The sequence below is a fragment of the Emys orbicularis genome, chromosome 11 (assembly GCF_028017835.1).
Source record: "Emys orbicularis isolate rEmyOrb1 chromosome 11, rEmyOrb1.hap1, whole genome shotgun sequence".
Lineage (NCBI taxonomy): Eukaryota > Metazoa > Chordata > Testudines > Emydidae > Emys > Emys orbicularis.
In genome coordinates, this window is record NC_088693.1 from 76245987 (window position 1) to 76272598 (window position 26612).

The window sequence follows — 26612 nt, forward strand, 5'->3', positions numbered from 1 at the left end:
AACGGGTAGTAATCAGTGGCTCCATGTCTAGTTGGCAGCCAGTTTCAAGCGGAGTGCACCAAGGGTCGGTCCTTGGGCCAGTTTTGTTCAATATCTTCATTAATGATCTGGAGGATGGCGTGGACTGCACCCTCAGCAAGTTTGCAGATGACACTAAACTGGGGGAGTGCTAGATACGCTGGAGGGTAGGGATAGGATACAGAGGGACCTAGACAAATATTAGAGGATTGGGCCAAAAGAAATCTGATGAGGTTCAACAAGGAGAAGTGCAGAGTCCTGATGGATGGAAGAATCCCATGCACTGCTACAGACTAGTGACTGAATGGCTAGTCAGCAGTTCTGCAGAAAAGGACCTAGGGGTTACAGTGGACGAGAAGCTGGATATGAGTCAACAATGTGCCCTTGTTGCCAAGAAGGTTAACGATATTTTGGGCTGTATAAGTAGGGGCATTTCCAGATCAAGGGATATGATCATTCCCCTCTATTCGACATTGGTGAGGCCTCATCTGGAGTACGTGTCCAGTTTTGGGCCCCACACTACAAGAAGGATGTGGAAAAATTGGAAAGAGTCCAGCGGAGGGCAACAAAAATGATTAGGGGCCTGGAGCACATGACTTATGAGGAGAGGCTGAGGGAACTGGGATTGTTTAGTCTGCAGAAGAGAAGAATGAGGGGGGATTTGATAGCTGCTTTCAACTACCTGAAAGGAGGTTCCAAAGAGGATGGATCTAGACTTTTCTCAGTGGTACCAGATGACAGAACAAGGAGTAATGGTCTCAAGTTGCAGTGGGGGAGGTTTAGGTTGGATATTAGAAAAACTTTTTCACTAGGAGGGTGGTGAAGCACTGGAATGGGTTACCCAGGGAGATGGTGGAATCTCCTTCCTTAGAGGTTTTTAAGGTCAGGCTTGACAAAGCCCTGGCTGGGACGATTTAGTTGGGGATTGGTCCTGCTTTGAACAGAGGGTTGGACTAGATGACCTCCTGAGGTCCCTTCCAACCCTGAGATTCTAAGTGTTCCATCCCCTGTTGCTCACTCCCAGCTTCTGGCAAACAGAGGGGGTTCAAGCAGATGATGGAGCAAAGACATGAGGAGGCTGAAGGGAAAAGCTCAGATTTGCAGATGGAAACAGGACCAAAGAATTCTGAGGGGAGACTGCTGGGTGAGGAAAGTGGACAGTGAGAGGGCAAGGAAGAAGAGAAGAGCAGCTAGTCCCATAGGAAGAGGGGAAGAGTCAATGGAGATAACAACACCAAATATGAGCCCCAGGAGGATATGGGATGGGTTGTGGAGGTTTGCAAGGGACAATAGAAATCGAGAGGACTTGCAGCGAGAGGGAACAGGGGATAGACCGGAGAAATGCACCATAACCAGGAAAAGGCAGGTCTATGTGATTGGGGACTCCTTACTGAGAAGAATAGACAGGCCTGTAACTAGAGCTGATCCGGAGAACAGAAGGGTGTGCTGTCTGCCGGGTGCTAAGATACGGGATGTGGACCTGAGGCTGAAAAGGATCCTAACGGGAGCGGGAAAGAATCCGCTGATTGTCCTTCATCTGGGAACAAATGATACGGCTAGATTCTCACTGGAACATATCAAGGGAGACTATGCCAGGCTGGGGAAGATGCCTAACAAAATCGAGGCTCAGGTGATCTTCAGTGGGATTCTGCCTGTTCCTAGAGAAGGGCAACAAAGGTGTGACAAGATTATGGCAATCAACAGATGGCTCAGGCAGTGGTGCTATAAGGAGGGCTTTGGGATGTATGGCCACTAGGAAGCATTCATGGATAGAGGACTGTTATCTCGTGATGGACTTCACCTGAGTAAGGAGGGAAATAGACTTCTAGGATGGAGGCTGGCACAACTGATTAAGAGAGCTTTGAACTAGGAATTTGGGGGAGATGGTTGGGAGATGTCCAGGTAATCTCCATGCCGGAATTTAACATTGAGAGGGAAGAAAACAAAGTAAGAAAGGATACAGCCATGGGTATGAGAATGGACACAAGGAGGAAGGGTAGTGTAGATACCAGTCTAATAGGTGATACTGGTGGTAGAATGTCTGTGCCTAATCGGGTAAAGAATGTCAGTGAAGCCAAACAGCAAGAATTAAGATGTTTGTACACCAATGCGAGGAGCCTAGGTAACAAAATGGAGGAACTAGAGCTACTGTTGCAGGAAGTGAAACCATATATTATGGGGATAACAGAAACATGGTGGAATAGTAGTCATGACTGGAGTACAGGTATTGAAGGCTATGTGCTGTTTAGGAAAGACAGAAATAAAGGGAAAGGTGGTGGAGTAGCATTGTATATCAATGATGAGGTAGACTGTAAAGAAATAAGAAGTGATGGAATGGATAAGACAGAGTCTGTCTGGGCAAAAATCACATTGGGAAAGAAAGCTACTAGAGCCTCCCCTGAGATAGTGCTTGGGGTGTGCTACAGACCACCGGGATCTGATTTGGATATGGATAGAGACCTCTTTAATGTTTTTAATGAAGTAAACGCTAATGGGAATTGTGTGATCATGGGAGACTTTAACTTCCCAGATATAGACTGGAGGACAAGTGCTAGTAATAATAATAGAGCTCAGATTTTCCTGGATGCAATAGCTGATGGATTACTTCACCAAGTAGTTGAAGAACCAACAAGAGGGGATGCCATTTTAGATTTGGTTTTGGGTGAGTAGTGAGGACCTCATAGAAGAAATGGTTGTAGGGGACAACCTTGGTTCAAGTGATCATGAGCTAATTCAGTTCAAACTAGATGGAAGGATAAACAAAAATAGATCTGGGACTAGGGTTTTTGATTTCAAAAGGGTTAACTTTAAAGAATTAAGGAAATTCGTTAGGGAAGTGGATTGGACTGAAGAACTTGTGGATCTAAAGGCGGAGGAGGCCTGGAATTACTTCAAGTCAAAGTTGCAGAAACTATCAGAAGCCTGCATCCCAAGAAAGGGGAAAAAATTCATAGGCAGGAGTTGTAGACCAAGCTGGATGAGCAAGCATCTCAGAGAGGTGATTAAGAAAAAGCAGAAAGCCTACAAGGAGTGGAAGATGGGAGGGATTAGCAAGGAAAGCTACCTTATTGAGGTCAGAACATGGAGGGATAAAGTGAGAAAGGCCAAAAGCCATGTAGAGTTGGACCTTGCAAAGGGAATTAAAACCAATAGTAAAAGGTTCTATAGCCATATAAATAAGAAGAAAACAAAGAAAGAAGTGGGACCGCTAAACACTGAGGATGGAGTGGAGGTTAAGGATAATCTAGGCATGGCCCAATATCTAAACAAATACTTTGCCTCAGTCTTTAATGAGGCTAATGAGAAGCTTAGGGATAATGGTAGGATGACAAATGAGAATGAGGATATGGAGGTAGATATTACCATATCCGAGGTAGAAGCCAAACTCGAACAGCTTAATGGGACTAAATCAGGGGGCCCAGATAATCTTCATCCAAGAATATTAAAGGAACTGGCACATGAAATTGCAAGCCCATTAGCAAGAATTTTTAATGAATCAGTAAACTCACGGGTTGTACCGTACGACTGGAGAATTGCTAACATAGTTCCTATTTTTAAGAAAGGGAAAAAAAGTGATCCGAGTAACTATAGGCCTGTTAGTTTGACATCTGTAGTATGCAAGGTCTTGGAAAAATTTTTGAAGGAGAAAGTAGTTAAGGACATTGAGGTCAATGGTAATTGGGACAAAATACAACATGATTTTACAAAAGGTAGATTGTGCCAAACCAACCTGATCTCCTTCTTTGAGAAGGTAACAGATTTTTTAGACAAAGGAAACGCAGTGGATCTAATTTACCTCGATTTCAGTAAGGCATTTGATACGGTTCCACATGGGGAATTATTAGCTAAATTGGAAAAGATGGAGATCAATATGAAAATTGAAAGGTGGATAAGGAACTGTTTAAAGGGGAGACTACAACGGGTCATACTGAAAGGTGAACTGTCAGGCTGGAAGGAGGTTACTAGTGGAGTTCCTCAGGGATCGGTTTTGGGACCAATCTTATTTAATCTTTTTATTACTGACCTTGGCACAAAAAGTGGGAATGTGCTAATAAAGTTTGCAGATGACACAAAGCTGGGAGGTATTGCTAATACAGAGAAGAACTGGGATATCATACAGGAAGATCTGGATGACCTTGTAAACTGGAGTAATAGTAATAGGATGAAATTTAATAGTGAAAAGTGCAAGGTCATGCATTTAGGGATTAATAACAAGAATTTTGGTTATAAATTGGGGACACATCAGTTGGAAGTGACAGAGGAGGAGAGGGACCTCAGAGTATTGGTTGATCACAGGATGACTATGAGCCGCCAATGTGATATGGCCGTGAAAAAAGCTAATGCGGTCTTGGGATGCATCAGGTGAGGTATTTCCAGTAAAGATAAGGAAGTGTTAGTACTGTTATACAAGGCACTGGTGAGACCTCATCTGGAATATTGTGTGCAGTTCTGGTCTCCCATGTTTAAGAAGGATGAATTCAAACTGGAACAGGTACAGAGAAGGGCTATTAGGATGATCCAAGGAATGGAAAACCTGTCCTATGAAAGGAGACAAAAAGAGCTTGGCTTGTTTAGCCTAACCAAAAGAAGGCTGGGGGGAGATATGATTGCTCTTCGTAAATATATCAGAGGGATAAATATCAGGGAGGGAGAGGAATTATTTAAGCTTAGTACCAATGTGGACACAAGAACAAATGGATATAAACTGGACACTAGGAAGTTTAGACTTGAAATTAGACGAAGATTTCTAACCATTAGAGGAGTGAAGTTCTGGAACAGCCTTCCAAGGGGAGTAGTGGGGGCAAAAGACATATCTGGCTTCAAGACTAAGTTTGATAAGTTTATGGAGGGGATGGGATAGCCTAATTTTGGCAATTAATTCATCTTTGATTATTAGCAGGTAAATATGCCCAATGGTCTGTGATGGGATGTTAGATGGGGTGGGATCTGAGTTACTACAGAGAATTCTTTCCTGGGTGCTGGCGGGTGAGTCTTGCCCACATGCTCAGGGTTTAACTGATCACCATATTTGGGGTCAGGAAGGAATTTTCCTCCAGGGCAGATTGGCAGAGGCCCTGGAGGTTTATCGCCTTCCTCTGCAGCGTGGGGCACGGGTCACTTGCTGGAGGATTCTCTGCACCTTGAGGTCTTTAAACCACGATTTGAGGACTTCAATAACTCAGACATAGGTTAGGGGTTTGTTACAGGAGTGGGTAGGTGAGATTCTGTGGCCTGCGTTGTGCAGGAGGTCAGACTAGATGATCATAATGGTCCCTTTTGACCTTAAAGTCTATGAGACACCATTCCTGCCCATCCTGGCTAGTAGCCATTGATGGACCTATCGTCCATGAATTTATCTAGTTCTTTTTTTAACTCTGTTATGGTCTTGGCCTTCACACCATCCTCTGGCAAGGAGTTCCACAGCTTGACTGTGCGTTGTGTGAAGAAAACTTCCTTTTCTTTGTTTTAAACCTGCTACCTACTAATTTAATTTGTTCTTGTGTTATGAGAAGTAGTAAACAACACTTCCTTATCTACTTTCTCTATACCAGTCATGATTTTATAGACCTCAATCATATCGCCCCTTAGCCGTCTCTTTTCCAACCTGAAAATTCCCAGTCTTATTAATTTCTCCTCATACGGAAGCCATTCCATACCCCTAATAATTTTAATTGCCCTTCTCTGAACTTTTTCTAATGCCAGTATATCTTTTTTGAGATGGGGCGACCACATCTGCACACGGTATTCAAGATGGTGCACCATGGATTTATATAGAGGCAACATGATATTTTCTGTCCTATTATCTATCCCTTTCTTAATTATTCCCAGCATTCTGTTCGCTTTTTTGACTGCCGCTGCACATTGAGTGGATGTTTTCAGAGAACTATCCAGAATGACTCCAAGATCTCTTTTACACTTCATTTGCCAGAGTTTATGCTCCTTTCTATTTTCCTCACTAGGATTTAACTTCCACTTTTTAAAGGATGCCTTTTTGCCTCTCACTGCTTCTTTTACTTTGTTATTTAGCCATGGTGTCTCTTTTTTTAATGTGGGGTATACATTTAAGTTGAGTCTCTATTACGGTGTCTTTAAAAAGTTTCCAAGCAGCTTGCAGAGATTTCACTTTTGGCGCTGTACCCTTTAATTTCTCTTTAACTAACTTCCTGATTTTTGTGTAGTTCCCCTTTCTGAAATTAAATGCTACAGTGTTGGGCCGCTGTGGTGTTTTTCCTGCCACAAGGATATTGAATTTAATTATATTATGGTCACTATTACCAAGCGGTCCAGCTATATTCACCTCTTGGACCAGATCCTGTGTCCACTTAGGACTAAATCAAGAATTGCCTCTCCTCTTGTGGGTTTCAGGACCAGCTGCTCCAAGAAGCAGTCATTTAAGGTGTCAAGAAACTTTATCTCTGCATCCCGTCCTGAGGTGACTTGTACCCAGTCAATATGGGGATAGTTGAAATCCCCCATTATTATTATTGAGTTTTTTATTTTAACAGCCTCTCTAATCTCCCTGAGCATTTCACAGTCACTATCACCATCCTGGTCAGGTGGTCAGTAATATATCCCTACTGCTATATTCTTATTATTATAGCATGGAAGATTCTATGGTACAGTTTGATTCATTTACGATTTTTACTTCATTTGATTCTACGCTTTCTTTCACATATAATGCCACTCCCCCACCAGCACGACCTGTTCTGTCCTTCCGATATGTTTTGTACCCTGGTATTACTGTATCCCATTGATTAGCCTCATTCCACCAAGTTTCTGTGATGCCTATTATATCAATATCCTCATTTAATATGAGGCACTCACTTCACCCATTTTATTATTTAGACTTCTAGCATTGGTATATAAGCACTTTAAAAACTTGTCTCCTTTTAGCTGTCTGCCATTACACAATTTAATTGAATGGGACTCTTTTTTATTTGACTGTTTCTGATCAGACCCTGCCTGTACTTTATCATTTTCCATCCTCTCGTACTCACTAGGACATAGAGATTCTCTATTAATAGATCCTCCCCTAAGGGATGTCCAAACCACGTGCTCCTCCGCACCTATCGGCTTTCCCCAGCCCTTAGTTTAAAAACTGTTCTACAACCTTTTTAATGTTAAGTGACAGCAATCTGGTTCCATTTTGGTTTAGGTGGAGCCCACCCTTCCTGTATAGGCTCCCCCTTTCCCAAAAGTTTCCCCAGTTCCTAATAAATCTAAACCCCTCCTCCCTACACCATCGTCTCAACCATGCATTGAGACTCTGCAGTTCTGCCTGTCTAACTGGCCCTGCACGTAGAACTGGGAGCATCTCAGAGAATGCTACCATGGAGCTCCTGGACTTCAATCTCTTACCTAGCAGCCTAAATTTGGCCTCCAAGATCTCTCTCCTATCCTTCCCTATGTCATTGGTACCTACATGTACCACGACCACCGGCTCCTCCCTAGCACTACACATAAGCCTATCTAGATGTCTCAAGAGATCCGCAACCTTCGCACCAGGCAGGCAAGTCACCATGCAGGAAGTTGGAAAAAAGAGAAAGCTGGCAGCTGAAAGAGGCTGCAGTGAGGGAGCATGCAGCCACTCTCTGCACATTAGAGAGGGAAGCAAGGAAAACAAGCGGGAGAGGGTGTACAAAAGACTCAGGGAAATGGCGGAAAGGTTTAAGAGGTGCAGACCTTGGTTGCTGATTATAGGGTCCCTGAGCTGAAATCTAGAGTAGAGGGCCGGCCCGGGTTCCCCTACCAGCTATTAGGGAAGTGGTGTAGACCAGGCAGTGGATGGGAAAACAGTGCTGGAGACATTGTTCATGGAGAGACTTTAATAGCTGGCAAAACATATAGTGACCTGGCTAGAGAGCCAAACCAGAGAGAGAGAGAGCACCCAGAGTGGCAGAGAGTGGGAGACAGAGGCAGCAGGGTGTGCAATGAGCTGCAGAAGTAGGCACTGGATCTGAAAAGAGCTAATCCCCAGAGCAGCCAGGAGGAGGCACCCTAGTGGTGAGTGAACCTGGTGACAAGTTGGTGGAAATGCAGGCACTCGGGGAACGTAAGAGATTGGGCAGGACAAGCACCCCTAATACAAGCGGTGAATGGCCCCTATGACAGCAATAGGTTACATACCAAAGTTAGTAGTTCTGCAAGTTCATATTTGACTTCCATCTGAACTCTTGGGTTCCTGGGGACTTATTACTTTTTAATTTATCAATTTGTTCCAACACCTCCTATATTGACTTCTTAATCTGGGACAGTTCCTCCGATTTGTCACCTAAAAAGAATAGGTCAGGTGTGGGAATCTCTTTTTCATTCTTTTGCAGTGAAGACAGGTGCGAAGAATTCATTTAGCTTATTTGCAATAGCTTTCTCTTCCTTGATTGCTCCTGTAACACTAGATTATCCAGTGGCCACATCTCATTGTTTGGCAGGCTTCCTGCTTCTCATGTACTTGAAAAAAAAATTTACTGTTTGCTTTTGTGTCTTTTGCTAGCTGCTCTTAATTCTTTTCTGGCCTGCCTAATTCTACTCTTAAACTTGACTTGCCAGAGTTTATGATCCTTTCTATTTTCCTCAGTAGGATCTGACTTCCCGTTTTTAAATAATGGCTTTTTGTCTCTAACCACCTCTCTTATTTGGTTATTAAGCCATGGTGGAATTTTTTTGATCCTTTTACAGTTTTTTTTATTTGGGATATACATACAGTTTGAGCCTCTATTATGGTGTTTCTAAAAAGTTTCCATGTTTAGGCCACTGTGGACAGTTAGTACTCTAAACAAAATAATTAGGGCTGTCAAGCGATTAAAAAAAATAATCGCGATTAATTGCGCAATTAAAAAATTAATTGTGATTAATTGCACTGTTAAACATTAATAGAATACCATTTATTGAAATGTTTTTGGATGTTTTCTATGTTTTCAAATATATTTATTTCAATTACAACACAGAATACAAAGTATACAGTGCTCACTTTATATTTATTTTTTATTACAGATATTTGCACTATAAAAAAACAAAAGAAAAAGTATTTTCAATTCACCTAATACAAGTACTGTAGTGCAAGCACTTTATCATGAAAGTGCAACTTACACATGTAGAATTATGTACAAAAAAAACTGCATTCAAAAATAAAACAATGTAAAATTTTAGAACCTACAAGTCCACTCAGTCCTACTTCTTGTTCAGCCAATTGCTCAGAAGAACAAGTTTGTTTACGTTTGCAAGAGATAATGCTGCCGCTTCTTGTTTACAATGTCACCTGAAAGTGAGAACAGGCGTGCGCATGGCACTATTGTAGCCAGCATCGTAAGATATTTATGTGCCAGATGCACTAAAGATTCATGTTCGCCTTCATGCTTCAACCACCATTCCGGGGGACATGGGTCCATGCTGATGACGGGTTCTGCTCAATAACAATCCAAAGCAGAACGGACCGATGCATCTTCATTTTCATTATCTGAGTCAGATGCCACCAGCAGAAGGTTGTTTTTCTTTTTTGGTGGTTCGGGTTCTGTAGGTTCCACATCAGAATGTTGAACTTTTAAGATTTCTGTTTAGCATATCTGGCAAGTAAATACCTTGCAATGCCAGCTACAAAAGTGCCAAGCAAATGCCTGTTCTCACTTTCTGGTGACATTGTAAATAAGAAGAAGGCAGCATTATCTCCTGTAAATGTAAACAAACTTGTTTGTCTCCTAGTGATTGTCTGAAAAAGTAGGACTGAGTGGACATGTAGGCTCTGAAGTTTTACACTGTTTTGTTTTTGAGTGCAGTTATGTAACAAAAAAAAATCTACATTTGTAAATTGCATTTTCACGACAGAGATTGCACTACAGTACTTGTATGCGGTGAATTGAAAAATAATATTTCTTTTGTTTATCATTTATACAGTGCAAATATTTATAATAAAAAATATACACATTGATTTCAGTTACAACATAGAATACAATATATATAAAAATGTAGAAATACATCCAAAATATTTTATAAATTTCAATTGGTATTCTATTGTTTAACAGTGTGATTAAAACTGTGATTTATTTTTCTATCGCAATTAATTTTTTTGAATTAATCGCATGAGTTAACTGTTCCAGTACCCGCTCGATCGCTTTTAATGAGCTTGGGTTAACTTTATCCCCTGCAGCTATTTCCTTTTCTTCTTCCTCCTTCGTCTCTTGGGGAATTCCCCTTTCTTTATTTTCTCTCTGGTTTGTGTTCTCCTGTGTGATCTTTTCTGACCTTTCTGTGCTTAATGGCTCTTTCCCTTAACCGTGTCATTCCTTCCCTCCAGGGTTTCCAGATGCCCCTTTGAATCCCTAATGGGAAGGGGTTCCAGGCTGTGCCTAACACAAGGAGATGGGGTAACCCATCCACTACCCCAACCCGCTTCCATTTAAACTTCCCCTGAAATTCCAGGGGCACCTGTGCCACAGGGTAGAGTTTCTTACCCCCATTTATACATTCGAGCCTCACTCTTCCTCTGGGAAGTCTCCAGTGGGGTTTCACCAACTCATGCCTGATTAGTAAAAAGGCTGAGGCAATGTCTACCAGATCCCTTTGATAGCTCCTTCCCAATGTTATCAAAATGGTCAGTAACTTCCTTCTTCCTCCCTGCCCAGGAGTCCTGGCCCAACCACAGAATTCTGTAAACCCACACTCCATATACGGGCAGTCCCTTTTTATATGTCCCAGTCCCCCACACTTGTAACACATCATCACCCGAGACCCCACCGACGTTTCTCCAGCCTCTGCCCTCTTTTTCTCAGCGCCCTTTCCCAATGTAGCTTCTCTGATCTTCCTCCCTGGATCCAGACTCTTAAACTGCCGAGCCCTTCTGGGAATGTCTGCCTCTGCAAACTCCTCTGTAAGTTAACTGCCACATGTAGGGTGACCGTTTGATGCCGCCTGACCCATAGTGGGGTATTGTCTGGGAGATTCTGACGGAACGGTTCAAGAATGACAGTGTCCATAATGTTGGTCACATGTTGGGTGTCTGGCCTTGGCCAATGAGTGGCCCAGTCTGTCAGTTTCGGGCAAATGCCTGGGGCCATAATCCTCCCGTCCATCCTACGGCTTGAAATTTTTTGCCAGTACTTTTCTGCCAAGAGGCCCACCCAATCTAATACAGCTGCCTGAACCACTTCGTAGTCCCTTTCCCGCTTGTCACTGAGTGCCAGGTAGGCTGCCTGAGCTTCCCCCGTTCAACAGGGAGCTAGCCGTAGGGCCCAGATTCCCTTATCCCGTCCTGTCCCCAGAGCTACTGTCCCAAATGACACCAAAAATCCATTGGGGTCAACTGTGAGGTCCATCTTGCAGAGGCCAATCCCCTGTGCCCAGCTGCTGATCCCGGCACAGGACTCACCACACTTTGTAATAGCTGTTGTTGCATCAGGGATTCCTTCCTACATGCTTTTTAGTTCCTCAGCCTGATGGGTGAGCAAGGACTCTCTTCCCCAAATGGTGGGACAGCATGAAGGCCTGCAAGGTCTTCTGCATTTCCTTCTGCTCATCAACCTATTTTAAAGTTTCCTCCATCTCCTGGACTGCCAAACTTTTACACCATCTCGCCTGTCACGTTCTCCATTCACACGGAGAAAGGCAGGATCCCAGACAAGCCCCCACGTGTGATGGAGCACTCACTATGCCTGTCCTCTTTGCTTTCCACAGACCACTGAGACCTTTTCTTGCACAGATACCACTCTGAAGTTTATTTACATTGTCTCACTCCACCACATACCAGTGCAGTCACATTATTTACAGGCCTGCTCTACGCTACAAAAATGTGCACGTCTACGCCTAAAGTTGTCTCCTGCCAAGAGAAGCACCAACACAGTGATATCCCGAGCACTGCTGGACCATGGTCAATGAAGCATGTGTGTAGATGCTGAGTTACCTATGTCGACCATTACAGTCCTCCAGCCACTGTCCCACAATCCTCGTCACTGACTGCTCTGGTCACAGTTGTGAACTCCACTGCCCAGGGGTCATGTAGACCAGAAGCCCTCCCTCCCCCCCCGCCCCTCTTTAAAACTCCTGTAAATTTTTAAAATGCCTTTCCCTGGTTGTCCAGCTTGATGAGCACACCTAGCAGCTCTCCACTGCTGTGTGCAACTGCCCAGCTGCCGGTGCCAGCCGCATACTCCAGACACGCTCCTGCCTGGAGTAGACAGGAGACATTGGATCTCCGGGGCCTGTGGGGAGAAGCGGCTGTGCAAGCACAGCTCTGAACCAGCCATAGAAACATCGATATCTACAAGCAGATTGCTGGGGGGATGCAGGAGAAGGAGACCGGGACCAGCAGCAGTGCCACGTGAAAGCCAAGGAACTGCGGCAGGCACACCACAAGGCCAGGGAGGCCAACAATCGATTGGGTGCTGAGCCGTAGACCAGCTGCTTTCACAAAGAGCTGCACACCATGCTTGGCTGAGACCCCACCATGACCCCGCACACGACTGTGGATACCACCGAGGACCCTGAGTCATAGGGTCCTGCCATGAACAGCAAGGAGGAGGCAGATGAGGAAGAGGAGGAGGAGAACAGGCAACCAGAGGCTCCAGATATGCCACAAGCCAGGACCAGTGTTCCCTCTAACTTTTCCCTCCCCTGTGCGGAATGAATTTCATTATGTGCACCACTATGGAGGTGAGGTGTGCACATATTGGTGCACATAACAAAAAACATGTGATTGGGGTGGGGCCAAGGGGTTCAGAGTGTGGGAGGGGCCTCAGGGCTAGGGCAGAGGATTAGGGGTGCAGGGGTGTGAGGGCTCAGGCTGGGGGTGTAGGCTTTGGGGTGGGGCCAAGGAATGGGGGGTTTGGGTGAAGGCTGCCCGGGGCTACGGTGGGCAGAGAGGACTCCCCCCACCTCTCTCTCCCCACAGCAGCACCTGGGTGGTGGGGGCGGAGCTTGTCTCTGCCGTGGCAGCTCAATGCCGAGAAATACATTATTAGACTGGAACGGAACTGGGTAATAAGTGTAGGCTCTAGATTAAGTTTTATATTTTTCTTTTACCCAGAACCTTGTGTTTCCAATCCCCTTATTTGCCTTTAGTTTGGATCTTTGCCTTAAGCCGAATTAAACACACTTCTAGTTGGTTTATTATAGCCAAGACCAAGTGCCTGACACTAAAGAGTGTGTTAAGCGGAGGGGAGGCTGGCGACCCCGGGGTGCACTGCTTCCCATCGAGGCAGCGGATTGCTGTACAGAGTGGGTGCCCAGAAGACAAGGGAGTGGGCACTTCAGTGTAACAAAGTGGGTGCATTAACTGATAGCTTGCAGAGGGAACGCGTGGGGCTCGTAGAGCAGAGCAGTGTGCTTGTGCTGCCAGCAGCCGGCAGGTTTGGGAGAACTTCCCCCGGTGGGCACAGCCAAGGCTCTCTCACCCTGCGTGCAGCTGGTAGTGATTCACCCCAGACACCTCGGGAACCCCGACAGCGTCACAGTGAGATCCTGGAGAACCCGCTCCTAGCTAGCCCTTGGCTCCTTCCTGTGTCTGCACAGGGACATGAGCCACAGGTAGGGCAAATGGCTTCACCTTTGGCCCCTTGCGCCAGGCTGTGCATCCTTTCAGCATTCAGTGGGGTTTTTACCACACGGGGTTTGACAAGGGGTCTCTCATTCCCAGCATCTCTCCACCCAAGTAATGTCCCCCCAGTAACCACCTTCCACTCCTGCTGGGGATGACGAGTCTGAGCACACCGGACATGTGCACAGCGCCTGGGGCGGGAGCTCATCCTCCAGCTCACCCTTTAGCCCAGAGGAGATGGCTGTGAGATTGCTTTCTTCCGGAAGTTCAGTCACATAGCTCACTAGATGAGGCGGAGCTACAGGCAGCCTTCTTGGCTGGACACAGGATGGCTGAGCCCCTCGGGCCTGGACACACCCCATCTTCTCCAGCTTTGAGCAGTGCACCCCTGTATGCTCCATTTTCCTGCAGATGCCACATGTCAGGTTTTCGGGATCCCTTGGAGCTGGTCTACCCGCATTGTCTGTCACTCCTGGTTTCGATTTACTGAAATCCCACTTCTGGGGTGCCCCTGTGTGACCCCCCCTTTTGGGTCCCCAACTTGGTCCAGTCACCCTTTGGTTTTCTTCACTATGGGTCCTACTGTCCACAAACTTATCTGCCAACTGGAATGTGCTACATGGATCCTCAGGCTTCTTGTCCACTAACCACATTCGAAGCTCATGGAGACACATCTCACAGAGTTGCTCTAACCTCACCAGGTCATATAAACTTTCCAGCATAGTGGCACCTGCCCCTTTACCCCCTTTGCAGAGATATTTCACCACCAGGGCGGCAGTTTCCATATACAGTAAACCCTGGGTCTTTGCACATCCCCAAACCTTTTCCTATGAGCCACACATGTCAATTCAAGCGTATGCAGTAGAGCCCTTTTGAACTGTTCATAGTTTCCAGTATCAACTCCACCCACCTGGCTATACACCTCTATCACTTTGGCACCGAGTAAGAGGGAAGACAGAGAAGACAGTCTGCAGGATCAACCTGGTTCCAGTCACAAGCCTTCTCAAAGGCAGTGAGGTAGGCATCTATACCGTCCCCGTCCCTCCCCATTAAGCTGGGCCAACCATTTGGTATCTGGGCTCCTATGGAACTGGCTTCCTGTGGTCTCTTCCCACTTTCCCCCCTATGGGACTTCTTGCTTCTCCACACCCACTTCATGCTACCGCTGCTTTTCCTGGTTTTTCCTCTGCTTCTCCTCATGTTTCCTTTTTTTCTCTTGATCAGCTCGCTGCCTTTCACAGTCTGCTAGTCTCTGTTCCTCCACCTAAAGCTCCTTTGCTTTCCGCTCCAACTCCCACTGCTTCAACTCTAGCAAAGGGGAACCAGATCGTCAGGATGTCCCCCCTGCTGCTGCTGTGGCCCTGGGACTCTCTCAAAATCCCACCTGGCTTTGGACCCTAATTCTTGATCTGATCATCCTTCCCCAGCCATGCAGTCGGCTGAGCCTTGTGTAACTTCCCAACCCTGAACGCTCTCCCACCGCACAGCTCTGTGATGCTCTTCTTAGGGAGGTGGATATACGCCATTGTCTTCCTTTGACTAGTCTTGTTTTTACTGCTGCAAGTCACCTTTTGCAAAATCCTCCTGTTGCATTCAGAATCCCACCAGCTGCCACCAACTGTCATGGATCCTCCAGGTCTGTCCTATGCCTCCGCTTTTAAACAGTCTCTTAGAGGAACCCCTTCAGTGTGCCAAATCCCCGAGGGCCCCACTCTTCCCTCAGGGTCAGCCATGGAGCCTCAAGGCCTCCGAGACTGAGCCTCTGGGGTCCAGCTCTCCTGCCTTACGCCATGAGCTGTACCCAGCAAGTCCAGCTGAGATAGACTCCTGGTCAGAGACTGCTACACTTTTCAGGGATTAAAGCACCCAGCAAGTATCTGCAGTGATACCCGGCAGCCTTTTCAAAAACAGTAGGGTTTCTTAGTCAACTGGAACGCAGCATCGGCAAGTCCTTAGGTTAGCACAGAGAAGTAAAGGTTACGACATAATCCATACTGGCCAAAGCCCTTGAGCCACACTGCTGTAGGAACCCATTCGGTGTCCTTTCCCTGTGTCTGTCCCTTTGTCTTAGCTACAGAAAAGCTCCCTGTTTCTGGGAACCCAGCTGGGAACCTCTCATTGATAGGTGTCAAGTGTTCAGTCCTGGGGGTTACTGTGGACTCTGTATGGTCTTCCATTGATATGGGTTAGTCCCAGTCAGTGTCTTCATGAGCCATTTGTATCACCCTGTCACAGCTCTTCACACTCAGAGCAACACCAAATACAGAGGGCAGTTGAGGCATGTATTGGAATAACAGAAATTTTACCAAAATTCCCACATCTGTGAACACACACTGGTCACAGCCCTTGGAGAGAAGCAAAGCACAGGGGCTGGACTTTAGGCCAGTGAACGCAATGAAGGGTGAGGGGACTGCAAGCCTCAAACCTTGGTCGAGATGCAGAGGCTCCTATGTCCCTGCCCACAGAGAGGTGATGGCTGGAGGCCTGGTACCTGAGAGGGCATTCCTTGAGCAGACTTTGGAGGGGGTCAAAGGTGTAGCTCCCCCAGACCTGTGACATCAGACAAGCAGTTTGGGGGGAATTAGGGCATATTAACCCAACCCCCCCCGCCCCAATGTCTGGGGCAGGCTGGGGAATTAGACACTATAATTCAGGAGCAACAGACTCTAATTCCTCTGGAAAAGGAGAATGTGAAAAACAAGAACTGGGCCACATGGTCTCGGAAAGGACTGACTAAAAGATCCAAAAAGCCTGGAGGGAAGGAAGACCGTGGCTGCTGGAGATGGGGGTGGGGAAGAGAAAAGACCTGGCAAGTCCCCAGAATTCTCACTGCCACCCTGTGACATCATCGACAAACAGCACATTTGTGCCGGGGCAGCGGTTGGCCTCTGGGACGGAGGAACGCAGCAAGGACTCAAGAATGGTGGCCAGGGTCGCAGTGGGTAGATACGGGGTAGGGGGGAGGGATTGCATGGGGGGCAGTGAGTGGTGGACGAAGGACAAGAGTTTAATATTTGGGGGGGAAAAAACCTGTAAAATAAAGCAAAACTGAACAGAACTAAAACTGGAGCGTAGGCTCTGAAGCAACAAGGCCTGGGCAGGGATTCTGTGTGAAAGGCCTGGGATCCCCCACAGCTCCAGAGCCCCAAAACCTCTTCTCCTTCCCACTGACCCACCCTGCCCCCTTCCTGGGTGCCCTTCCTCCACACTCCCCTGCCCTTCCTCCCACTGCTCTCAGCCCTCCCCACCTGCTGGCATCCCAGCAATCTCTACTCCCCTTCTCCTCCCCTCCCACTGCTCCGTTTCCCTTTCGCCCATGGACTCCTGAGCGGCAACCTCCTACGCTCGCCTGTCAAAAGATGGGCTCATCTGACTGTCATGCCGTCCATGCACCACGTAGTTCCCCTGTTTACTGGACTGTATCAAGAATTGTACCAGCTGCACAGAGTGCCCTTCAAATGAGGAAAGGGGTGAAAGCTCTATTTATTCATTAGTTTTAATGCATCCAATGAGGATAAATTAAACTAAATTTTATAAATCATATATTTTTTAAAATGGCCAACATCAAATACACACACGTCCAGAAATGACACCGGGGATGGACATAAGGCAAAAAGTGGGGAATGGAAACCTGTCAAAAATTACAGGCTGAGTAAAGGCCTAGAGTTACTACTACTCGGGTTCTGTAGAGACCCCACAGCTTCTAATACCAAGAGAACAGGAATCCTTACCCAGTGAGGCCACAGTGGCATAGTTCTCCTGCATGACCTCCCTGTAGAGGGCTCTCTGAGCAGGGTCTAGCAGAGCCCATTCCCCCTCCGTGAAGTACACAGCCAGCTCCTCAAAGGTCACCAGCCCCTGAAAGAACAAGAGTTACCCACTCAGTACCTGCTGCCCAGTGACAACACCAGTATTCACAGGAGAGCAGGGCCAGTAAAATAAATAAATGAATAAAAAGAAATCTGATGAGGTTCAACAAGGACAAGTGCTGAGTCCTGCACTTAGGAAGGAAGAATCCCAGGCACTGCTACAGGCTGGGGACCAAGTGGCTCAGCAGCAATTCTGCAGAAAAGGACCTGGGGATTACAGTGGACAAGAAGCTGGATATGAGTCAGCAGTGTGCTCTTGTTGCCAAGAAGGCCAACGGCATATTGGGCTGTATTAGTAGGAGCATTGCCAGCAGATCGAGTTAAGTGATTATTCCCCTCTATTCAGCACTGGTGAGGCCACACCTGCAGTATTGTGTCCAGTTTTTGGTCCCCCCACTACAGAAGGGATGTGGACAGATTGGAGAGAGTCCAGCGGGGGGCAACGAAAAAGTTTAGGGGTCTGGGGCACACGACTTACGAGGAGAGGCTGAAGGAACTGGGGTTATTTAGTCTGCAGAAGAGAAGTGGGGGAGGGATAGCTCAGTGGTTTGAGCATTAGCCCGCTAAACCCAGGGTTGTGAGTTCAATCCTTGAGGGGGCCATTTAGGGAACTGGGGTAAAAATCTGTCTGGAGATTGGTCCTGCTTTGAGCAGGGGGTTGGACTAGATGACCTCCTGAGGTCTCTTCCAAACCTAATATTCTATGAATGCTCTGGGAAGGATATGGTATTCAGAATGTGAAAAGGGGATGATCAGGTAATTATAGGAATGTCCATCTGACATTGATACCAGGCAAGATAATGGAGCACCTGATAATTGTACTGATAAAAGATTGAAGGAGGGTAATACAATTAAAAACAATCAACATAGGTTTCAATCCTCGCAAACTAACTGCATATTTTTTTGGATGAGATTAGAAGTTTGGTTGATAAAGGTAATAGCACTGATGTAATATATGTAGACATCTGTAAGGCATTTGACTTGGTACAGAATGATCTTGGTACAGAACAATTCAAAATTAACATTACACACATGACATACATTAAAAAGTGGCTAACTGATAGGTCTCAAAATGTAACTGTAAGTGGGGAACCATGGTTGAGTAGGTGTGTGTCTAGTGGGATCTCACAGGGATCGATTCTTGGCCCTGTGCTATTTAATATTTTTATCAATGACCTGGAAGAAAACATAAAATTGTCATTGATAAAGTTTGCAGATGACACAAAGATTGGGGGAGCAGCAAATAACGAAGTGTATCGGTAGGTTCAGGCTCCAGCACTGGGAGTCTGGGAAGTTTTCCCAGTTCTGGCTAGGGGGGTTATTTCCTGTTCCACAAACAGGAGAAGTCCCACTCCCAACCCCCATGAGTCTGTTCCTCGAAAGCAAGCCCCAGAGTCAACTAGTTCCAGAGGATGGTCACACCCTGTCCCCTCCCTTTCTCTACCTTGTGTATTTCCTGCCCCCCTCCTCCCACCTCCAGCAGCTCCCATCCTCTTGTGCATTTACTGCCCCTCTCCCTCCCACCAGAACCCACCACCAGCTCACAGACAATCCCTTACCTGAGCCGGCTCCACTGACGCCATTTCCTTTCCCCTGGGAGGATGGGACGATCGGGAGCAAAATGTGGATGTTATTCTGCAGCCTGTCAGGGCAAGAAGGGCAATTGGAGAAACTTCAGAAGGAGTTTTGTCCATTTCACATTCTCCATTCATCAAAGGCATTCTCCCTGCAAAGAGACATTCTAGGTTCTGCTGCACTGAGAAACATGTAGGGTACATCTACACCAGACCGATACAGCTTTGGATTTCCTACTTTTGAGAGGTTTGAGTGTTGCTGAACTCGACATGCTGGAAGGGCTCAGGACAGCACTGGGCACCCTTAGCACTGCATTAATGAAGTTATCAGGGAAAATGGATGTTCAATAAACAAACAGAAAAGGATGGTTCCCCGCCCCACCTGCCATTCACACGCCCTGGGCCTGGCAACTTGAAGAGGGGAAAGGAAGGGAGATGGAGCTGGGTGGTTCCCTGGCAGTGGAAGGGGGTAGCAGCAGGGGATGACTGACAGTGGGGTTGGGGGTAGCAGGGTTCAGTCATGGCGTGGGGCAGCAGCTGAGACTGGGTAACCTCGGGCTGGGCGGTCTCCATGTGGGAGATTTGCTTCTCCCTTCCCCTCCAGTGCCCCTTCCATGCCCCATTGCCAGCAGAGAATGGCCAACCTGGGGAATGGCTCAGGGCAACAATTCCCTACCAAACAAGGACAAAGCACTGCAGATACAAGGGGTAGGGAACACCCCAAATCTGAGGAGATTTTAAATTGACACCGGAGAAGATGGGGCAAAAGCTGAATGGAGAAACTGTCAATAATTTGAGAGAAAAGAAGAAAAAATCGACATAGATTATATATCCATATTTGATAATTACAGAGAAATGCGACAGAATTGGAGAGGATTTTATAAATCTTTCAGAGGGAAGTGGCAAAATCAGAGGGGATTTCAAGCTCTCCCGCCCCGCCATAATTTCCTGACTGCTCCCAACTCACACTGTCTCTCCCTCCATCTCTGTCCTTCCCCCACCCTCCCCTGCCTGGCACCTCCATACCCCAGACACACAAAGAGGAACCCCACAGAGCCGGTCTCTTCCCCTCCTCAATCCCCAGTTTTGCCACTGGGCAGATCCTGGCAGGAGATCAGTGGCTTCAGTGCTGTTAAGGCAGCTCGGATCCCACCCACAGGTGCATTAACAACAAGTAGCAGATTCCCAGGGGCTGTGAGATCCAAGCCTCCTGGTGACATTTGTGCAGTCACTTTTCTGACCATCCCCAGGGTCTCTCTCAGAGAACTCGGCCTGGCATCGTCCGGCGAGGAGGCTACCTGGGTCTAGGAGTGTGTGAACCCATCTTCCCTCCCCTTTTCCTCTCCGTGTGAGCCACTGACAGTCTGATCATCTCACTGGATGCAACAGAGTAAGCGGCGCCGTCTCTCTGAGACTAGCCGACGCTCTTTGCTGAAGGGAGGTGTAGGAGGGTCGTGGCCATCCTCGTTAGCCTCTCCTGTGTGAGTACCCTGTAGGGAGAGATCCTTAGTTTATGTGCCGCTAGAGCGGACAGGGCATCCTCCCTGTGTGTGTGATTGGAAAATGGGTGGGGGACAGTCTAAGGATTCCCTCTCACCCCCTAAGGGTACCCCAGCTTATTTCATGTACGTACATTATGGTACTAAAACCTGCAGGTATTTAGAGAATTGGAATCATTACACGCGTGAAAATTCATCTAAACAATGCCCACTAGAATGTACCTTCAATCTAGATAAGATCATACATCTCAGAAGAGCTTTAATTACCAAAAAGCCGCTGACACACAATGGGAGCAATTTGTCTATTGAGGAAAGGAACGGGTTAATTTGCAATTCAGCTTGGTCCAGAGATAAAGAGAAAGTTAATCTACGTTCAAGGTCAAGAATCAATGCAGACCAGGCTAAGTACAAAGAAAAACTGCTTTCGGCCCCAGCTGGCTGTGAAAAAAATATAGACATAGTCAAACCAAAGGCAATACAAGTTACAGTGCTGAGATTACATTTGCAAAGCTTAACTGTCCAGTGAGATCCAACAGTCTGCCTTTGCGACCCTGGAGCCGGCGTGGTTTGGGGATGCTGAAGAAGCCACGGGCAGCCGGCCTGGACTGGAATCACTGAAAAGACGCCCCAGGAGACCTCAGGGTGTAAAAGAACTGCCCTCCCAAGAGAGGAAGCAAGTTGGAGATTGCACAGCACCTTCTCTGAACGTTATACACAAACGTGGCCAGTCTGGACGTACGTGTGTGAGTATGAAAGTGTGCCTACTCTCAGCCACAGTAAGTCTGAGAACCGGAGAGGGATTTAGCATTCCTCTCTCCACCCCGGTTGACCGGGAAGGGTGTCAGGTGGATCTACCCCAGTCGTAGCAGGACTGGGCAATAGAGAAGTTGGAGAAAAGGGAAGAGTTGTGTACTTGATAACTAGAATTGAGCAATTAAGAGCACAGATCATGAACCAGGCAGCAACTCAAACCTATTCCCAGGGCAAGTTGCAAGCCTTGAGACAGGACTTCCAGGCAGAAAAGGAAGCACTGGCTAAGCAAGTACCGGTCCTTCAGGGACTTGTCAGAATTTAACCATTTGTGTTTGCATATGCTGTAAGAGCAGTGTGTTTGCCACAAGAGAAAATTGAATAGTTAAACGCCAATGGGCCATGCGTTTTGCCCAAGTGGCAAGCCTCACGAGGGAGGACTCGGGTAGCCTTGTGAGTAAGAATGTTTAAGAGAAGAGACCAGGAAGGGTGGGGACTAGTTGAGAAGCCCACCCTCCTATCTAAATTGGTAGTGAAAAAGCCGGTGCCCATGGAAGGGACGGTTCAGCGAGAAAAGCAGGATCGGGCCCAAGTGGGCAGGCAATAGATAGAGAGATTGGAAAACAGGTTGGAAACTTTGAGGGCATAGTGGAAGGAAAGGAGTAAGTAATTATAAGCATGGGGATTTCAAATCCCCAGGATAATAATTGGAATGGTAAAATGTGTGTAAGACAGAGTCTTTGTACCAAGGTGCAAGGCTCTCCTTTCTTCTGCTGAATAAAGCAACTTTTCCTTATCCCTGTCTGGCTGTTATTGGCTCTCAGCTAGGTGGACCCGATATTTCGGTGACAGTTACTGGCGACTCCGGTTAATGAATTTCTGTCTTATACATTTGGGCGTTAGGTGTGTGGACGGAACTGAGCCTCTCATTCGTAATTCCTCAGAGTGGAAGCCATTGCGTGCGATGAAGCTCTGAGGTCGAATTGGGATCCTTCTGTCCCGTCCCCTGTAGCGGTCAGTATTAGTAGAAATTCCTGTAATAGGATCCTATTAGGCCATAATTCCCTCTGTTCTCTGTGTAATTCTCTGTTAGAGTGTCAGCAGGCAGATGGGTGGGTCTCTGGTAAAACCCTCTAAGGATAGCCCTTTGAATTATATGTTAAGTAAATGGCCTTTACGCGGTGTTCAGAAAAGAATGTGGAAGAGACGCTTGTTGCAGCTTTGCACCCAGGATTGGCCAGTCCTGGGCACTGATTGGCCCGAATCCGGATCTTTTGACATTCCGACTTACTTAACTCCCTTGCGCCTGGTACTGGAAAACCAGGCACCGGGACAAATAGATTATTGGTTTTTGTGGGATCTGTGTTTTATAAGTTTGAGATGAATTGGTATTGTTTAAAGTTGCAAAAACAGAGAATACTTTTGCCAGACACAGGAAACTAGTGTTGTTTAATATGGTATTTAGCATTTAATTCTTAAGGTGACTTAATGCTTTACAAGATTTAAAATGTTTTAACTAAAGACCAAAGGTTGTGGCTGCAGCAGGGTAGTCAAAGCCAGGAGAATAAAAGTTTTGAATTTGTTTTTGGGTAACAAAATAACAGATAAAAGATCTGGTAAAAAGAGAGAGAAGGACAGTGCCCCTGGCTCTGTATGGTCGAGCTGTCACTTTACTAGGGGTGCATGGAGATTTTGTAAGCACAAAAGAAACAGTTACACCTTGTGTAGAAATGGATGTGGCTAGTGTTGTGGAAATTGAATTGTGGATAGGATGTGCATTTTTCCCAGAACATGTGCAGTGTATATTGTAGCAGAGGTAAAAGAAATGCAAATGCATTTCTTGTAGCAGAGGTAAAAGAAATGCAAATGCATAATAGGTTGTGTTGTCTCTTTCAGATCACTGGGTGTTTGAAAGCAGGAGTTAGAAGTAAAAGGCAAGCAAAAGTCTGGGAAAGTTAATTGTGACCCTTTTTAAGTAAGAATCTTTAAGCTGTGGATAACTTTGGATCTGGAAGCAAGCCAGAAAGCATCTGTATTAATGCAATTTTCTAACTAATAAGGTAGAAGCCACTGAAACCTGGTCTGCCTATGCAACAAATACAAGGAAATATGGGGTAATTCCTCTGTTTTGTCTAAAATCAACAAGAGTATGTGTATATAAAGGAAATATTTTAAGCAATGACTGACTACCCAGAAGGGGTAGACCTCTGTTCTTTTGTCTTTCAGATCATCAGAGAAAACGGATGCCAGCTGAACAGCATTCAATGTACCATGCATTAACTGGTACAATAGGAATTATTTTTGTGTTCTATGTCCTGTCTTGTGGTGTTTGTCTTGTGGCCAGAATTGTTGGGTTTAATATTTTCATAAGACAGTCTAGTTCAAAATTAAATAGAAGGGTTAAATCAAAAAGCAGATACTTGTTTTATTCAACTTGGAATACAAAAAGTGTTTGGATAAATCAGGAAAATGTGATATACTAAAGTCTAATACAGTTGCTTAAGTAAGAAAAAGAAACTTCATTGGCCAGATTTTTTTAATTGAAAAAAATTGTTGTTAAAATTTGCATACCAACAGTCTTTGGAAGCAAGGACATGGAAGGTTAACCCACTCCCCATATTGCCCATGGGATCCTTCTGGCTACCTCAGATTTCTAGCCAGAGGGCTGGGGAGGGAGGAAAGCTATTGGACACCTGAGGTTGTACCGAGTGAACTCCTCAAAAGTGGGTGTGCTTGTCCTGGTTTGTTGCTCCAAAGCTCTGTAATAAAGTTATTTTACTGGAAGGGTGTACATGGCATACATTGAATAATAAGACTAATGTACTGTATAATGGCAATGTGTATGTGTTCATTGTTGGGAAAAGGTGTATGAGTGAAGAGTGGAAGTTTCCTTTGTAGGTTAAAAGAAGCCAAGAAGGGGAGAAGGAAAAAGAACAGAACGAGTTAACTGGAAAAAATAGCTAGCAAGCTCAGTCCAAAGATAAGACGCTGGCCCCATCCAAGGACACTGCCCACAGCTAAGACTTGGCTGACAGCCAAGAAAAGGGGGGCCTGAATGTGCCCAAGCAACTATGAGATCTGCAAAACACTGCCAGGCATTAATGAAATGTGTTAGGTTTCTTTTCTCACAGATAAAAGAAGTGCTACCCAAAGACCCTAGCAGCCCTGCCATTCATTGAAACAAGGAGACTGAGTCTACGTAAAGTCCATCAACGAAAGACTGCTTTGGCTCCACACTGGAAAGGCCCTTTCCAAGTCCTGTTAACCACCAACACCACTGTGAAGTGCCAAGGACTACCTGCCTGGACCCATGCTTCTCACTGTAAAAAGACCCCTCCACCTCGGGAGGACTCTCCGACTGATGATAAGCCTATTTCTCCTTCTAGCTCTGCTGTGTCTTCTGGACAGCAGGAAAAAGAAAAAAAGAAAAAAAAAAGACAAGGTGAAGTGCTAGTAACCTCTCCCTTGCCCACTGACAGACCTACTGTGCCTTTGGATTTTCCTAGAAGAAGCAAAACCATTACAGGGCGATGTGCTAGTAACCTCTCCCCTGTATGATGCTAAACCACACTGTTTCAGGAAAAGAGAAGAAAGAACACTTGCTTCATTGGAACCACAAAGTCCAGGGATTCCTGACTACAAGAGACATTAAGAACTGACCCTGGTGAAGAAAGAAAGAATTATACACTGGCAGGAAGAAACTTGTGGGACCCATGCTTGGGAACGTGGTATTGATTGGATTTTGGGGTTTATTCTACAGGCTGCGCCCTGTGTTTTGGATAAGTCCTTCAGCATGTATTGCCCTCCCTAATTGGATTTTAAATGATAAGTACCAAAGGCACCTTGTTGCCATTGCCCCTGCCATCTCCTCCATTACACTATTACCCCTGTAACACATCCAAATACAGACAATGCCATATATTTGATAAAACCAATGACTAAGGCCTTCACACTTTAGTGATTTATTTAAATATTGTTTGAAAACATATATTTTTAAGGTTCAGGATATCCCATATAAGCGAACAATTGAATGGATCAGTGGAGATAAAAGTGTATGATATCACTATCAGTGAACCCCAAGAATCTGTAATTGCAATTGATGGGTTCTATAGCGAATGTTCCTGGAATTTGCACTGTGTTAAATGAGAGAGGCCCTTATTGTTATTTGGTCACCCAATTAGTGAACAATTAAACGAATACCCAAATTGCTCACAGGGGCCTGCCATTAGATTAGCACAACAGAGGGCTTGGGTTATTTCTTCTAGAAAGAAGAGAGACTTGACCGGATCCCTTTGGGATGCGGCCAATAATGCAGCAGCAGTTTGGAATATTTTTAAGAACCAAGAACATGATGAGAAATTGGGGCAACTAGAGAAGGCCATTGGCCTTGTTTCTGGAGTACAACTAACCCAGGTACAGGCTGGAGTTGGTGAGTTACATGTTATTTCCGCCCTTAGTTCTATGACCCAGAAGTTGCTGACAGAGATGGTATTGAATATCACTGAGCCTGAGAAGGCATTGCAGTGGGATCTATCATGTTCAGAAATTCAGGATTTCCTGAATGACCAGCTAATGGCCATTCGGAATGATCTAGAGCATCAGGCTTGGCCCACTGCCCTTACAGACACATCAGGAGTACCATCTGATCTGTGGCCATGGAGACATACTTGGAGACTTTCTGGGTGGAAGTGCAGACGTTCTCAGTGCTCCTTCCAAGCATATGGACCGGTTGAGGGGGTGTGGGCTCCCACATACCGTATCCTGCCGGGTCCATGGGGAGGATGCATGTGGGATTGGGTAATTCACCGAGACATCTGGGAAATTAGACCTCCTGGTATACCCAATCGATTTTTAGTCAGTGCTCCTGGGATTACACCTGACATTTGAATGGGATTAGGGAGTCAATGGACATTTTGGCCGTTACAACCCCCACAGCTTCAGTGTATTCGTAAACTGAAGCCAGGAGAAGTTGTTCCTCTTCATGACTACGTTTGCTGGGAGGGTAGGGGACAAGGAACTACCCTGACAGGACACTTATTTTTTCAAGCTAATGATAGCTGTGTGTATGTTAAAGCCACCACACTGCAAGACATACATTTTAATCTCATTACCACTGCAGGCAATCATATTATTTACTGGCCTGCAGATAGAATTTTCCAAGTAGCCCTTAGGTTCCAGATACCCTTTAATTGGACTAGTTTAGTACCTGATTGATTTCAAAATTTGCTTTCACTACTACCAAAGGTTCAGAAAATTTCTGAAATACAAGGGCAAATTCACATGCTTCAAAATATATATCAAGTTGAAAAAGTATGCCTTTCAGACAGCTTATAGAGTATCCACCTTGTGTACTAAGTATGATGTATTGTGTTATATGACT

The 26612-nt window shown here is 45.9% G+C and overlaps 1 protein-coding gene across 1 annotated transcript in view; it reads right to left on the minus strand.

Moving 5' to 3' along the window:
• Window positions 1-19015, minus strand: part of LOC135885352 (zinc finger protein 7-like) — a 30988-nt gene extending 11973 nt beyond the window's left edge. Inside the window, exons 1-2 of the mRNA XM_065413023.1 lie at window positions 18969-19015; window positions 17272-17398 (exon numbers count right to left, since the gene is read on the minus strand). Coding sequence (XP_065269095.1) covers window positions 17272-17398; window positions 18969-18992 — 151 coding nt within the window. The 5' untranslated portion in view covers window positions 18993-19015. The remainder of the gene's footprint in view (window positions 1-17271; window positions 17399-18968) is intronic.
• Window positions 19016-26612: the final 7597 nt, after the last annotated feature.